General features: G+C 46.6%; 1 protein-coding gene and 1 long non-coding RNA gene across 8 annotated transcripts; one reads left to right on the forward strand and one right to left on the reverse strand.

Annotated features, from left to right (window-relative positions):
- The first annotated feature begins 32 nt into the window (after window positions 1-32).
- TIMM9 (translocase of inner mitochondrial membrane 9) lies at window positions 33-8,388 on the forward strand. 7 transcript variants are annotated; one of them, XM_027702681.1, is made up of 5 exons: window positions 36-100; window positions 1,133-1,182; window positions 5,006-5,074; window positions 5,412-5,507; window positions 7,892-8,388. In XM_027702681.1, the coding sequence occupies exons 3-5, from the start codon at window positions 5,036-5,038 to the stop codon at window positions 8,024-8,026; spliced, it is 270 nt and encodes an 89-aa protein (XP_027558482.1). In that variant the 5' UTR covers window positions 36-100; window positions 1,133-1,182; window positions 5,006-5,035; the 3' UTR covers window positions 8,027-8,388. The 7 variants fall into 7 exon arrangements, with proteins under 7 accessions (XP_027558481.1, XP_027558482.1, XP_027558485.1 ...); XM_027702683.1 differs by lacking the exons at window positions 36-100; window positions 1,133-1,182 and adding exons at window positions 116-238; window positions 2,866-2,867; XM_027702682.1 differs by lacking the exon at window positions 36-100 and adding an exon at window positions 146-240 and having other exon boundaries at window positions 1,134-1,182.
- LOC113976977 lies at window positions 5,501-12,296 on the reverse strand. Its single transcript, XR_003537237.1, has 4 exons — window positions 11,349-12,296; window positions 11,052-11,215; window positions 10,640-10,871; window positions 5,501-6,113 (listed from the first exon to the last, which is right to left on the reverse strand). It is a non-coding gene; the product is annotated as an uncharacterized LOC113976977 (long non-coding RNA).
- Window positions 12,297-16,237: the final 3,941 nt, after the last annotated feature.

The raw sequence follows: 16,237 nt of genomic DNA on the forward strand, positions 1-16,237 counted from the left end.
TGTGGCGAATCTGCGGGGGCCTGTGCGGGGCCGCGGCCCTTCGCGTGCGCCCCTCCCCGCCCCGCGGCGAATCTGCGGGGCCGCGGCGCGCGTGGGGCCGGTGAGTGCTCGGGGGGGACCGAGAGTGTTCCTGAGGGACCAGGAGAAGCCGGGAGGGACCGGGAGTGTTCCTCAGGGACAGGGAGGTGTGCTGAGGGACCGGGAGAGTTCCTGAGGGTCCGGGAGTGCCCGTGAGGGCGTGGGAGTGTGTCTGAGGGTCCGGAAGGGCTCCTGAGGGACAGGGAGCGCCCTTGAGGGGCCGGGAGTGCTCCTGAGGTGCCGGGAGAGCCCATAAGGGGCCCAGAGTGTTCCTGTGCGGCGGGCAGGGCTCCTGAGGGGCCGGGAGCATTCCCGAGGGACCTGGAGAGCCCGTGAGGGATGGGGAGAGCTCGGGAGGGCTCCTGAAGGCCCGGGAGAGCCCGTGACGGACAGAGAGTGTTCCTCAGGAACGGGGAAGGCTTCTGAGGGACAGAGAGTGCCCGTGAAGGTCTGTGAGTGTTTCCGAGGGACCAGGAGGGCTCCTGAAAGCGTGGAAGGGTTCCTGAGGGACAGGAGCGCCCTTGAGGGACCGGGAGGTGTCCTGAGGGACCAGGAGAGCCCGTAAGGGGCCCAGAGTGTTCCCGAGGGCCCAGATGTGTTCCTGAGGGCCGCGGATCGCTCGTGAGAGGCCGGGAGCGTTCCCTGAAGGACCGGGGCGCTCCCTGAGGGGCCCGAAAGGGAAAGGCCGTCCCTGCCCGGAGGTTTTCCCGGCGGGGAGAAGGGCGCTCCGTGCCCGGGGTTGTGCCGGGGTTTGGGTGAGCAGGGGGAACCCAAGGTGCCCTTGGAAGGGGGAGCTGGAGGATGGAGTGAAAGGAAAAAAAAATAATCGATGCGGAGTTATCTCCAGCTTTTGATTTTGTAGGGTCAGAAGTGTTAGCCAGGTCTGATCTAACTTAAATAGGAGACGCTTATGGGAAAAGGCGTGTTTCCTCCCAGGACAGGCCCTCCCACGTGTTCGGTGTGTTCAGAGAGGCTCTCGGGGCTCTGATTTAGCACTGACTGTGGTAACTCACCTTTCGTGTCAGATTTCTACAATTCATTTCTTTTCCTTCAGGGTCCAGCCCAAATCCAAGAGACTGTGGGTTAGAATAACCTGTGCACCAGGTACAGCTGCTTATCCAGCCTCCTTCTGATCAGCCCCTTTCTCACCTCACCATGTGATTCTCACTTCTTTAAAGGCCCTTGGCCTCTTAAAATCAATTACTTTGGGTTTTTAAAAATCTAATATCAGTCAGCTTTTAGCCTAATGATCCCCAGCAATAAAGAGAACTTTATAGGCTGCGGGGGCTTTATCTTGATATAGTTCTTTGCATCTGTATTTTTATTCTTTATCTTGACACAAGTTTTTGACTCAATATTTTTATTCCTCTTTATTTTGACACATTTCTTTGACTTGATGTTTTTGTTCTTCCTTGTCCTTTTCAGAAACACTCACGTGGTGTTCACTGTGTACAACTGGAAGCAAAGGCTTAAAAAGATATTTATCTTTATCTTGATAAAGTTTTATCTTGATAAAGTAGGTGTTTACCTACATGTAATTCAGATCTTAATCAGGATAACAAGCATGATGGATTTATGGTGTCTCTCCACCACCTCTCTCCCCAGGAAAATGCAGCTCCTCACAAAAAGGTGGAAAAAATCCACCCCAAACACAGGGCTTGTTTGGCTTCCATGGGAAAGGATTCTCCTGACTCCAGATTAGGTCATGGACAGGAATGGTGGTTACTTGGGTGGAAAAGAAACTTCCTCCAAGTGCTTCACCTGTAATAACTCCAGGCTGGTGATGCAGGGAGGCTTTTTGGTCACCCAGCAGTACAGTAATTACAATTAAAAGTTGTGTTCCAATTATTAGCACTTAGGAGTTAAGATCATGATCCCCCTGCCTCCAAAGGTCTGGAGACACAGCTCATTCCCACAGATCAGAAGTTTTAGAAGAGTTCTGACATCTGTAGTTCTGGCTCCTGTTCCTCCTGCCGTGCTCAGGATCCTTCACCTAATCCCTGGTTTCAGTTACAAACCAGCTTTTCCTTAGGAAGTGGACTGTGTTTATGTTTCCATGGCAATGGGAGTGGCAGCCACAGCAGAAGCAAATATTAGAAGCATTTTCCAGATTCTAAAACTGAGCTGGGAGCTGGGGTGGATCTTGCACAGAGAACAGGTTTGAATGGGCTAAAGGCTGCATTTGTTGAAAAAGGATGGAAAACCCATAATGCCTAAGTAAGAGAAACCAAAACCTCAGGTTATCCTTAACTGCTTATTTTACTCAGAAGGACTTGTCTTAATGTCTCTTTAGAACATCAAAACATATTTGGAACTGCTCCAGGGCCTTTCCAGAAGGGAGATTTCTCAGGCTTGCTCCTTTCCTGGTGACCCAGCACACCTGGACCACGTGGCCCTTGCAGCCGGGGTTTATTCAGAGATCTGCTTCCCTCCGTGTGACTTGTTTAAAAGTGCGGTCCCGAATTTCCAAATCACATTTAGCCCAGCGGAAAGTCAATCCAGGCTCTCTAGGATTAAACCTGAGCACTCTGGAGTGGTGTGAGCAGCTCTGTAGGGAGCTCTGAGGGGGGTTAGTCGAGATGCCAAGCTCTGGAATGGGCTCTGTCATCCCTGTTTTCTAAGCTTTTTTTCAGAAGTTGGAAGGGAAAGGGAGAAACAGCAGGAAAGCTTGAAATGATACATTTACCAGACATTAGAGCAAACCAGATATGCACATTCCTGGGAATGTCCAGGTAGCACATTTTTAGGTGTTCAGGCCTGTGATTTACAGCTAAAGGTGCAGCAGAGCTGTGGGATTTCACTGCTGGGCTGTGGAACGTGTGAAACACCTGCATCAGAACAAGGGCTGCAGACACTGACAATCAGATGGTGCCTTTGTGCTGATGTGAATCAGAGTCTTTCCCAGGTGTCAGAGCTTTGTGAAGCTGCAGTTTCGATCTGCAGTTCTGAATCTTGCCAAACTAGTCCAGAAAAACAGACCAAGTTTGCTATAAACAGAAATTATGAAGCAACACTGAGTGTGAGAAGATGGCACTGACTGTTGAAGCTTTGAGCTTCCTGTGCTTGGCAGAGGCAAAAGTCTTTCCTGCGGTTTCTGTCTCTTTAATTATCTACCTGCACTGACCTGGGAGAATTGTCACTGCCCTTATTTTCTAAGAGGCTGAGAAATGAGAGTGGAGTTGCCATCCCTTTTCACCAGTTGTTGTCCCCCATAACAGTCATGTCCTAAAACAAGTTAGAGGTTTATGATGGAGAAGGAAGACTGGAGAGGGACTTTGGACAAGGGCCTGGAGTGACAGGACAAGAGGGAATGGCTTCACACTGACAGGGGGCAGGGATTGGATACTAGAAAGAAATTCTTGGCTGTGAGGGTGGTGAGGCCCTGGCACAGGTTGCCTAGAGAAGCTCTGGCTGCTCCATCCATGGAAGTGTTCAAGGCCAGGTTGGACAGGGCTTGGAGCAACCTGGGCTAGTGGAAGGTGTCCCTGCCCATGGCAGGGGGCTGGAACTGGATAATCTTTAAGATCCCTTCCAACCCAAAGCAGTCTGTGATTCAGTGACAACCTGAATAACATCTTGTTTCCTCTTAATCACCATATTCTGTAGATTCTCCTTCAGAATAACCTGTGTGCCCATGAGGAGTTCTTGGTTGTGGGGATGTCCATCTTAAATCCAAGAATCATATGTGCACTTGACCTCCAATCCCTGAATTGGCTCCCTGTGCAGGGACAGTGTGATGTTAAGAGGCAGATGTCGTAATTCCTGTGCTGCTGGGAAGGGGTGTAGGGAGAGTTCATCCTTCTGAGAGCTCCCTGGTGCTGTTTTTAGTGCTTAGTTTTCTTTCTGTTGTAGAAATAATTGTTACTGTCTCTTTGTTCTTGTTCAGGCAGCTTGGGTACCCCTTCCCTTCCCCCTGCTGAGAGACTGGAATAGTTAAAGCTTTCTAAAACATGAATATCTTGCCCAAAATTTGGCAAAGCATAACAGAAGATTAACTGTGAGGAGCCCTTGCTAAAGGGCTAAATGAAGTTTTTTTCCACAAAGTGATTACACTTCAGTGCTCATTTTTCTTCCTCAAGTTGATATGAATTAGACTGAAGGAGCTTCTTCTCATCAACATGTGATATTAGTTTGCATTGTCATCTGTGATAGGCCTTAGATAATATGGAAATTAAGGGAAAAGGAAGACTAGGTTTCAGTATTCCTCCAGGAAATGTGCAGGGATGCTTTCAAGCCTTAACTTGTTTAGCGTGCTGGATTAGGAATGTGAGTCTTCCTTGAGGATGCTTGCTTAAATTCTTGGATCCATGTTTCTTTGTTTCTTTTCCTTTAAGGCCATTCTCATTTTTCTGTGTTTTCTTGCATTTAATTCACTCCAGTCAAGGACCAGAACATTTGCTGTAGTTTTAAGTGCTTGGTGCAGCTACACAGAAACCAGGCCCTGCTGCTCTGAGTCAGCCTGGCTTGTGCTGCATTTATTCAGAGGGGCTGCCAGTTTATATTTGCCTTTCTTCCTTACTTTTCACAGATGGCATCTAAAGTCACTGAAACTCTAAAGGCCAGAAAATGTTATGGCTTTGCTTCTCCCCCAGCTCCTGCCCTAGTTTTACTTTATGAGTTTGACAGCACTTAAAAAACATAAATAAGGTATTTTATAAGTTACTTTAGCTGTTTGAAATGCCTTAAAGTGTTTCAAGGACAGCAATTAACAGGTGGATCTGGGAAGGTTTTGTACCTGGAATTATCGTGGATGTTCTTTTCACTGAATACATTTCAAATAGGTAACTCCCCTTTGAGTGAATGGCTGGGAAGTTTGCCAGCAAAGTGCCATTTAAACACACTTCAAGGATGTATAAAATTCCATTCTGATGTAAATGTTGCAGTTCATATTTATGCTTTTTGTGTGAAACTCGTCTTTTGTCTCCAGAACAGGTGACTGAGCCGTAGGTGGTGGAATATGGCTGGACAAATATCAGAATCTGACCAGATCAAGCAGGTGAGATGTAGTTGTGAGTGGTGGCTTTGAAGACCTTTTACTACTTTGTCACATTGAGTGACAGGTGTAGGGCATGGGGAGGAAATGTAAGTTATCATCTGAGTTAAGACTAGTTCTGTAGCAACCAAGATTTAAACATTTGGCTGTTGACAAGCACAGTTTAGTATCTGATTCAAGTAGGGGCAGCATTTCATGCTGAAATCTTCTAACCAATAGTAAATTTTTCTAGTGACTTATCCTTTGGTATCAGTGTCACCAGCTGGGCCAGGCAGGTGTGTGTAAGAAAAATTAACACAGAATTTGTTTTTAATACTCATTGTCCAGTTTTTATTTACAGTTCAAGGAATTTCTTGGCACATACAATAAACTTACAGAAAACTGCTTCCTGGATTGCATAAAGGATTTCACCAGCAGAGATGTGAAACCAGAAGAGGTAGGTAATTGCTTCTTAATGACCCTTTTGTAGAATTGCTGTTTAACATTCCAATTTCAGAAGCAACATGGGAGAGTTTTGATCTTTCCAGTGGCTAAAAACCCAGGCAGGAGGTTCTGCAGTTGAGAATGGGGGCCTGGCATGTTGCTTCCAAGTGAGTGTCCCATCCCTAGAAGGGTCCTAGGCCAGGTTGGATGGGGCTTGGAGCAACCTGGGCTAGTGGAAGGTGTGTCTGCACGTGGCAGGGGGTGGAACGAGATGATCTTTAAGGTCCCTTTCCACCAACCCATTCCAGGAGTAGGTTGTTGGTGCTACACACACAGGAACCTGCCCCATCTCTGTTGAGTACTGGCTGCTCATTGCAGTTGTGTCATTCCCTGAGCTGTCAGTGGAGGTTCTTGTGCCCCACCTTCTGATGGATGGTGACTCCATGGACATGGAAGTTGCCTGCCTCCAGCACATCTCAATCCTTGAACAATCCCCCTGAAATAGTTGTTTACTCACCCACATTCCTGCATTGCAGTGTGTCCTGGGAACATGGGCCTGCACAGCTCTGGCTGTTAAATCCACTGCTCTGCACTGCAGGGAGCTCCATCACGGAGTCACCTGCAGAAAACATTAAGCTCTCAATGAGATTAGTTGCATGTTTTTGCTTCTGCTCCTGTTGAGAGGCTGTTTCAGAGTTAATCATTTTGTTGGTTAAAAGTTTAATAACCTTTGTTTGACTCCACTGGAAGGGAAAAAACCCCTGAAGTTATAAACCAACCATTGTTTTTGAGCATTTTCTGCCTCCTTGGAGTTCAACTCCTCAGTGCAGGCAGAAATCATGTCTCCTTTCAGCTCTGGTTCTCCTGCTCTGGACAAAGCTCTCTTACTTCCAAAGACAGATTTCTTTCCCTGATCTTCTCTGCATCTGCTTTAGTGGAATTCTATTACAGGTCATAATTATTCTGAACTAAAGATTATTTAGGTCCAAAACATATTCTTAGATTCTCTGAGCAACCTGGTCTAGTGGAAGGTGTCCTTGCCCATGGCAGGGGGTTGGAATGAGATGAGCTTTAAGGTCCCTTCCAACCCAAACCACCCTGTGATTCTGATCTGCCTTTTTTTGGTTCTGTGAGTTGCAGAGGGTCCATGTCTGGTAGTGCAGGAGCCATCTGTTAACAGGGGAACTAGGAAGAAACTTTCTTGTGGGAAGTTTTGTCCATAATTAGCCATTATGGGATTTCTTGCAGAGCACGTGTCTCTGGCCCCTGCTGCGAACAGGACACTGGTCTAGCTGGGACCACTGCTCTGATCTGGTGTGGAAATTCCCGTGTTCCTCTTTAAAGTCGTAGTTTTTTATTAAATACTTGAGATTAATACCTCCAGGCATCTCCTTTGGGATTCTGTACTTGAATAAACAGCTCCTGACCTCTTTCCCTGCAGCAAGTCTCCGCTGCAAGTCTAGACTTCCCAGGCACGGTGTCACAAATACCACTCCCTCTGGGAGCACAGGCTTGGGGTAGTTCCAGAATGTGTTTCCTTGTGAGACTTCACTCCTGCTCAGCAGGTTTTGCTGCAGCTGATGCCAGGCCAAGGTGTAGCTGTGTGGGGTTTGGTCTTGTTCATTTTCATCCCTTCTGCTTTTCACATCTCTTTGTACTGAGCAGAACCAAAGCAGTTTTCTGGTTTTCTAAGTCATCAAGGAAAGTGTTTGGCTTTCCTTTCTGTCCTCCTGCAGTGGCAGCAAGGTTTTGAACCCTGGCACGGAATTGGTAGAACTGGTGCTCAGAAAGAATCTCACAGCTCTTTATCTACACTTCAAGAAAGGAAAAAAAAACACTTTAAATTTTAAAAATTCTATGGATGGGTATTTACTGGTATTTACTGGTATTTACTTCCCTGTCCAGCAGACTGATGTGCTCTGGTTGTTTTGCTCAAGGGTAACCAAGCAGGTACTAGAAAATTAATAGAGCTAAGTGGGAACAAGGTTAAAAAAAGGTTAAGCTGAGCTTGCAGAGTCTGGACCATAAAACAGTTATGTGTTTGTAAACAGAATTAAAACAAAATATATTAATTCAATAGATTTATGATTTATTGCAAAATATACAGTTTAATTTCACAAGAGGAGCCCAAGGATGAAATGGTAATATATCCTAGATCCTAAATGTTTTCCATGGAGACTTTCATATGAGAATGAATACTAAAAGATGTTTCAGGCATCCCTCAAAAACTAAACTTCACAATTAAAATTCCCATTTTCTACTGCCCTCATCTTGAGGTTTAACAGTATGAGATGTGCTCACCTCACTGTTTGTCCCTGTATGTGATGATACTTTGGGTCCTGGCTGGGGAAGTGTTTTAAGTATTGTTTGAAGCCTTCTGTCTCCCTCTTCCTCCAGATGACCTGCTCAGACAACTGCCTGCAGAAGTATTTAAAGATGACACAGAGGATCTCCATGAGATTCCAGGAGTACCACATCCAGCAGAACGAGGCTCTGGCAGCCAAGGCAGGACTGCTCAGCCAACCTCGTTAGAGGAGAGCCCTGTGCTCAGACTTACCAAGCTGTGCCAGAACACAGATGGGATTTCCTACTGCTGGGATGTGTGTCCAGCAGCTTGGAACAGAGTTCCAGGTACTGCTCAGACAGTGGGATCCATGAAGGGTTAAACAGGAAGTCAGTCATGGTGGCCTGGCCATGGAGTCTGTCTCCGAGGTCCTTTTCACTCCACAGTGATGTGGATACAACCCCTCCCAGGGCCCACAGACTGGTGTGTTTGAATTCCAAGGGTGGTGGGAGGGTTAAACTGCCTTTTGCTGGGACTGGTTGAGATGAATCAATGGAATATGGGAAATACACTTTTTTATTTAATTCAAATAAAATCAGTGGGAGCCGGACACGGGTTTGTATGTTTTTTCCAAAGATCCATTTTTGGGACACTGGGAGCAGTTGTGTTTGCTGGGGGCTCTTTGCTCAGCTCCTACAGAGTCATGTTCCTTTAGTGCTGCTTCAGGGTGCTGACAGATCCCAGAGAGGGCTCAGGCAGGGCTGCTCTGCCAGCTTTCCCCCAGGGTATCTTTGTCTCCTACTTCACTCTGTCATTCCCAGGGACACAGGGTGTCATTAACATCACTCGTGCCCCAGGCAATGCCTGTGCACTCCTTGTGTCCCTCAGGGAACCCCACAGGGTCCTCCAAACCCAGTCCTGGCATGAGGCACTCCAAGCACTGAGCCTGCTGGCAGCTTTCCCACTGCTGGATGAGTCCAGGGAAGTTTGGGTTAGGAGACACCCCAGTGCTTTGAAAGGACCCTGATAGCTGCAGTCCCTCCCTCAGGCCATGGGTGCAGGGGAATGGTGGTGAACAGGACATTGTGCTTCAGTTCTAACTCACAAAACACAGGGACAAAGGGAACTGAACATCAGCATCACCAGTTCTGAGATTCCAGGTGATGAAGACTGAACCAAAGCTGTTCCACATCACCTGCCTGGTTCTGTTTGTAGAGAGGCAACACAAGGAACAGAAGTGGCAGGAACAGTCCACAGGCTTTTGTGGTGTTCCCTCCTCCAGCTCATTTCCAGCAGCAGTTTGAATTAATACTTTCCTCCCTGTTTATTCCTTCTCAAACTCTCAGCTGTCCAGGCTGTGGATTGCAGGCCCCTGACGGCAGCACAGTGCACCTGCCCCTTCCACCAGACACTGGTGTTTAAAACTGCCCCAGCTCTCCATGGAATTCTGTTCCTGTGCCTTCCAAAGGTGGAAGAAACCAGGATGATCCCACAGTCTCACACACCTGTGTTTTGTCCTCACTGTAGCACAGCTTTTCCTTGTTACCTTGGAGATGGCCAAGAGCTCACTCTGAAATAGTGAAGCCTAAAAACCAGCCCAAATAAGGCAGCAAGTCTCCAATATCCTGGTTTTTAATGGAATAATGGGCTAACAATGTCCAGATTGTTTGCTGCAATCAGGCCACAAATGTTATGGCCATTAGAATCAATAGATCCATAGTAAAGGGTGAAGGCTTTCCTTAAAGCTGGCATTTGTTAAACATTTGAAAGTAATCCATGATGGAGAATTTCCATTTGATCTTTATGTGCAAAAGGTGCTCAGAAAAGTGACTAAAGAGGTTAAGTGATGGAATTGGAGGATTTTCATGTCTCCTGGGCAAAGTGCCTTGAGGCTGAATTTAGAGGAGTTAAAAAAAAATTATGGTTTTCCCTCATTCCAGTATTTGGGGGTAGGAAAATAGTTAAATATTTATCAATACAGCTTTCCTGTACAAAAAGTTAAGAAAGTGTTAGAGAGACTGAGTTAATAAATTACTCACTTTCCGGTCTGCATAACTAGTTTTGTCCAAGCTCTGTTTCACTCCAAAAGTGTTGCAATCTTTCAAATCCAAGTGACTGGTTGAATACAGATGATACAAATACATTTCAGCTTGGAAATAAAGTGCATCCATGTAACTAAAGCATCCATGTGGTGCAGGAAGCAACAGGGAAAACTTCCTTAACAGATTAACTTGCTTTGCTGAGGTTTAACTTCCCTTTGCTTCCATGACAAGTTGGCACATCCTGATGGCCGCCTCAAATTGTGTCATTGGAAAAGACCTCCCAGTACCTGTGTTTTCTCTCCCAGTGGTACATTCCAACCTCCATGACATGGCTCCATCCCTCTCCACTGACTGGTTTGGGTTGGAAGGGACCTTAAAGCTCATCTCATTCCAACCCCCTGCCATGGGCAGGGACACCTTCCACTAGACCGGGTTGCTTCAAACCCCATCCAACCTGGCCTGGAAAAATTCCAGGGATGCTCTTCTGAAATAGCCTCAAGTTCACATGGCATAATGAAGTGCACAGCCAAAATCAGAATAAAAATGGGATTATGGGTTAGTGTCTGGATCCTGAGGGAAAGGCTGCAGCATTGCAGCTGAGGTGTGTGGGGAGGAGGTGAATCAGCACTCCTGAGGTGCAGGAATGGAACCAATTCTGAAGGAAGGAGGAGCAAAGGGTGAGAAACAGTCTTGCTGAGGAAGGAATGCTGAGAAAGCTGTGGAAAAAGTGAGCCAGAGGGGAGGTGGGAGGGGAGGGAACGGGAGGGCAGCCTGCCAGAAACTGGCTGGATGAAAGTGAGCTGGTAAACAGACACTCACTGGGAGCTGTTCACTGCAGCAGAGACAGGAACACGGATCCTTCCTTCCCAAAGGAGTGTCTGCACCCAAAGGCTGCAAACACACGCAATTCCTGTCAGCCCACAGAGAGCAGAACCATTCCAGCAGGAAGGGTCAAACCAGAGCCTTGTTCCAGAGTGCCCCGGACATCAGCAGTGCCGCCAGAGCCATCGGATCAATCAGCTGGAAGATTATAATAGAGGCTCCTTGGATTCTGTCCAGGATAAAAGCAAAGCCCGAATTTATGTCATCCCCTGCTGAGAGGCTGCAACGGCTGAGCTCTGTTGGGAGGCAGGAAAAGGAGCTGCTGCAGCCCCCTGTGAGGGAGTGTGGGTGAAACCCCAGCGTGGCTGTGCTTCAGTGCGGGGAGGCAAATCCCTGCTCTCAGACATACCTGGCTCAGAGAACTGGAGCTCAGCAACAGCTCTTTTTTCAGCATTTCTCTTAGCTGGGTTAGGAAGTCAGCACATGGCATTTAAGGAATCTTGTTAACTCTTGGGAAGTCCATTAAGCTCAGCTCCCAAATTCCTTGAATGAGTGTGGCCCAAACTCTAAAACCTGTAAAAGCAATTAGAGCTTGTGACACTTAAACCCGAGCCTGCACCCTGAGTTTCCAGCAGAGAGCATGGAAAGAATTCAACAAAGTTACAATTCTGCTTTATCTTAGAATGTTTTAAAAGTTGTGTGTTACCTTAACTCCACACTCCTTTATTGTTTTGGTGTCAGGCTCTGTCTGTGAACACCCAGGGAGCATTCAACATTCAAGCTTTAGTAGTTCAGGCTGTTAAATGATGGTCACATCTTTTCCCAGGATTTTTCACCCACGGAAACAGATGTAACTGAAAGACATACAAAAAGAGCCTAAATTGGTCTTAAAATAAATGTTTACACTTACACAGTGCTTGAACAGCCCGTGGTTGGTTACAGTTTTTTATCCTGTAACTCCTTTCCCTCTAATCCAAGGGAAGGTGAGAGGGCTGCAGAGGGAACTGGGCTCACTGTACGTATCCAAGGAAGTGCACCTGACATATCACCAGTTGTTTATGCAACACAACAGGGAGCTTATCTAAATTTCAAATAATTAAAGCAGAAATCCAGTTGGGGCTATTTCTGTGTTTTACAGATCCTGCCCTTGCTGGGAGATAGAACTGGATCCTCTTTCCCTCTCCTTCCACCCAAGCCCACGGGGCATTCCTGTGTGTGCTGCTGCCCCCGGGATCAGCCAGGAACTCCGAGATGTGGCTGAGGGAAATGGGTTTCAAGGCTTCGCAGCCAGGGACGGGTTAACCCCCCTAATCAGTAAGAAAGGGGTGCTGGCCACCTCTTCTGCTCTTTTTTCTGCTTGGATCTCTGGGAGAAAGTGCCTCTGTGTCCCACAGAATACTTGGATTCCCTGGGGACGGTGGCAGGGCCTGAGGAGAAGAGCTGTGGGACCTCAGTGCTATCCCCTTCTCCCTTGGGACCTAATGGCTCTTCCGGCCCCTTTGTGGGGATCCCCATCCACTGATCACCCTGTGGATTGTCCCTTCCCCTCTGGGGTCCAAATGGGAACGGTGGGTTCTTCACAATAAGTCAGGGAGAACGGACATGTACAACATTTTTACAGCAACAACTGGAATTAGATCACAGGAAATACATTATTGACTACCTTTTCAAATTAAACTGCTGTTATATTTCTGTCCAGACTGCACCAGGGTGGCCAAAAGGCACGGGGAGGTGGCTGGGTCACACCACAAGGCCCCTGAGGCACCAGGGGCAGGATCACCCTGGAGTGTTCTGAGACACGGAGACTCCTGGGGCACAAGCAAAGCTCAAAGCCTGCACTGACCTGCCCAAATGCACACAGGGCCTGCCTGAGCCTATGGAAAGGCAACAGCGAGTCCTGGGGCATCCCAAAAGGCTGCTGCTCAGCAGGGCGTTCCTTGGATGCTGCCTTGGCAGAAAAGTGATGAGACATTGGAGAGAGGTGGGTGATGGGGACTGGGCAGTGGGATGTGCCAGAGCCAGGACCAGCCAAGGCCTTGGATCAGGAACACAGAGGACAAGGACCAACAGCCCATGTGGAGAGGAAAGCTGGGCAGAAAACAAGGGGCCTCTGCCCCTTCCCCAGCCCAGGAGGCTGAGGTGGGCTTGGCCACCGGGGAGGAAACAAGGACAGACTGAGCCCCAGGGGAACAGAGCCTGCCTGAGGTCTGATTCCTGGGCTAGTGACGGTGTCCCTGCCCATGGCTGGGGGTTGGAACTACGTCATCCTTAAAGGTCCCTTCCAATCCAAACCATCCTGTGATTCTCCAGAGAGAAGAGAAGAAAATATGGGTTGATTTGGAAGAGGAGACAATACATTTCACTGCTTGCCCACACATCCCTGGGGAAGGCAGGACTTTGCAGGGGACATGTCCCTGTGTGCTGGGACATTCCAGCAACAAAGGCTTTATGTGAAACCAGCTCCAGGCTACATGTAACACCAAATGATTGTTCAAAGACAGAGATGTGTTACCCTGCAAAGTGTCTCTGAACCAAAGAGAAATCACACTCATGATAACTGTTCAGAGTTCTCCAAAGAAAAACCAGGAAACAACGAGAGCTGCAGCAGCAGCAGCAGCCAAGCCTCACTCACAAAAATCAGCCCCCTCCTGCACTGCCTGTGAATAACATTCCTATAATTATTCCCACGGGATTAAGTGGGGCTGCTCTCACAGTCTTGAGTTAAACACACTCAAGATACCTGCACAGACCAATATAAAATTTTGTTCCTTACTAGTTCCACTGCCAAAGCACTTCCCTGTCAGAGAGGGGCTCTCCTGCCCACCTCAGCCACTGCTCCTGAGCTTCTGCCCCTCCCTCCATGCCACTGGGATGGCACACAGTGGTCCTTTGCAGGGTGGGAAGCAGAGCATGAGCAGAAGGAATCAAGGGCTTGGTTTTTTTTTCATCTTCTATTTTTTCCCCCTTTTTAAATAGCTTTGCACTTTCCCCATGCACAAGGGAAGTCATTTTCAGGAAATAAAGGAGCATCAAGAGAGATGGTTTCGAGCTGCACATACACATAAACAAGTGCCTCGTTAACAAAGAAAGAAAAACCACTCTTGTGCAAAATAACAAAGTGTTCCACACAAATTCCACATCTTACCCCTCCTTATGAAACTGGCATAGCTGGCAGGAGCTTGGCAAATTAGGTCAAGCTGTACCCAGATGAGGGATTAGAGGAGGAGTTTAGAAATAGCTGAAGACACCGCCTGGGATGGGAACGTGGTCAGGGCTCCTCTGAGGAGCAGAGAGAGACATCACCAAAAACACAGCACTGTCCCTCACCAACAGGTTCCAGGAGAGAGTTAAGCACAGGAGTGATAAACCTACAGGTTTTCACAGAGCTCTGGGGCAGATCTTTCCTGGAAACATTGAAACAAGAGACAGTGAGGCTGCAAAGCTGCTGTGGTTGCTGCACTGAGGGAGCTGTGCTGGGAGTTAAGGCCAAGTGTCATCAAACAAAGACACTTTTTCATGTTTGTGAACTATTGGTACAGGAGAAGCAACAGCACAGGGGTTTTCACCCAGCAGGGAGCTGCAGCAGCACCAACCAGCACAGCCCTGCTCTGAAACAAAGCAGGGCTCCTCTGGAACGGGAAGGAGCAGGAATAGCAACATAAACAGCAAAGATAATTCAAAACAAAGACACCAGAAAAGCCCTGCTCTTAGCAAGGTCTGCTTTCACAACTGACTCTGCCTTATCTTTGCAGTTTTCCTTCAATGACCACACAGTGTTTGTCACTGGGCTGTGGCTGATCACAAAACCCACCACTCCAGGCACTAAAACCAGCACAGCTTCAGACCAGTAACACCAAAAACTGAACTTCCATATTCCTCCAAAGCAATGGATGGGACTAATAAATCCTTGTGGAATTCGGGGAACTCACAGATTTCCAAAACCCCATTAAATCCCAGATACTTAGTGGTAACTAATAAAGGTGAATAATTTTAAACTCTCACAGAGACCATTTAAAAAACCCATCCTCTTTGGTGTTAGGCAATATGGGAGAATGACAGGTTTTCTCAAAATTTGAGAGCAATAGCTTAATAGTGGGAGCTAGTTATAAAATGTCTTTTTCCTAAACCCTGGAATTACAGTGAGTCGGTCTCTGGCAACATCCCCTTTGGTTCCACTGCTTTATGATGCTCCTCTCATCTCCAGAGGTGGCCTTTATCCTGCAAATAATAAAACCCCAAGTACAGAGAAGTAAAAATAACCAAAATTTTAGTGCATAATTTCTGTAAAGGCAAGGGCACAGAACAGCTCAATAAACTTTTATTAACAGATTCATCTTTTGTCTCTGCTGCTAAATCTGGCTCTCAGCTCATGTCAGATTTGTTTCAAGCCATCAAACCAAACCTGCTCTTTTCTTAAAAAGAAGACAACAGCACTTCTCAGACTTACTCCTGTAAAAGAATTCCAGTAGATGCTGCCCAGAAAATCCATTTGGCTGCCTCAGCCATCCAAGAATATTTTTAATGGGGAAAAGAAGAACATGATATAAGAACATTCATTTTTTTTAATGTGAAATTCCACCTGGCTGACAAACCTGTCTGGAGTGAGGATTTCTCAGCAGTGGATGGTCTGACTGAGGCACAGGAGTTGACAATCCTAAGATTCAGATTCTCTTTCCAGGTCCACATCAAAGCCTTCCTGAGTAATTCTGGAAGCCTTTACTAAAAGGCCTCCTCTACATAAAACAATATGTAGCTATTTTTAAAATTTCTGTCTATTCTAATACTGCACCTTTAAAAAAATATTAGACTCAAGTGTGCACATTACCACAAAAAATGATTTAATCACCTCTTCTGCTGCTGTCCTTCAGATTAAAGATTTTCTGCTCCCACGAAGGTCAGACATGTTTTACTTCGTGAAGACACAGATTCTTTGCTCTTGTTATGTTTTCCTTTCACTGATAATTACTACTGGAAATCTGCTTAACCTCTGTTAAAATAATGGCTTGTTATTATTGTTCTGACATCTGTGCTTCTTCTGCCTCAGCTGTTCAGACAGATTAAGCAAGAGAAAGTTTCTCAGACACACGAAATCTGATGGAGGAGCCAAAACCAAGCAGAGATTTAACTGGGTGTTGCTAAACTTTCACATTAGAGAGAAAACAGAAACTCACCAGTACAACATGCAGCTGACACACTTCATGGAAAGAAAGTAAAAACCAAAATAAGTAGGAAAATAAATCTTTTCTTACCTTATACCCTTGCATGCAAAGTTTCTTCCAGCTTTCAGATATGTGCTCATATGAAACTAAGAACTCTGCCAGAAATCTGACAGTTCTTTGTATTAATTGCAGGAGGTGAGGGAAGAGTCCAATTTTCTTACAGCCCTGTTCTTTTTAACAATTTTAACAGTATTTGATACCATAATTTTGTTCTCACCTCCTAAGCAAGCTTGAAATAAAACAAGTATCATTTGGAGGAAAAATTGTAGGAGATCAGGAGGCAGGAGAACAGCACTGACACTGCCAAGAGGATGCCTGATTTTTGCTTTCTCTTGCAAACATGATACCTCAATCTCTTCTTTAAAAAAATCCCAAT

This window comes from Neopelma chrysocephalum, unplaced genomic scaffold, assembly GCF_003984885.1.
Source record: "Neopelma chrysocephalum unplaced genomic scaffold, ASM398488v2 Primary Assembly neopelma1_191, whole genome shotgun sequence".
NCBI classification, from domain to species: Eukaryota; Metazoa; Chordata; class Aves; order Passeriformes; family Pipridae; genus Neopelma; species Neopelma chrysocephalum.

Excerpts from the sequence above, each read along its gene's own strand:
- TIMM9 (XM_027702680.1), top strand. The coding sequence starts at position 5,036 with ATGGCTGGACAAATATCAGAATCTGACCAGATCAAGCAG. Across the intron at positions 5,075-5,411 it reads AATCTGACCAGATCAAGCAG|TTCAAGGAATTTCTTGGCAC; the intron begins GTGAGATGTAGT and ends TTTTATTTACAG. Across the intron at positions 5,508-7,891 it reads GAGATGTGAAACCAGAAGAG|ATGACCTGCTCAGACAACTG; the intron begins GTAGGTAATTGC and ends CTCTTCCTCCAG.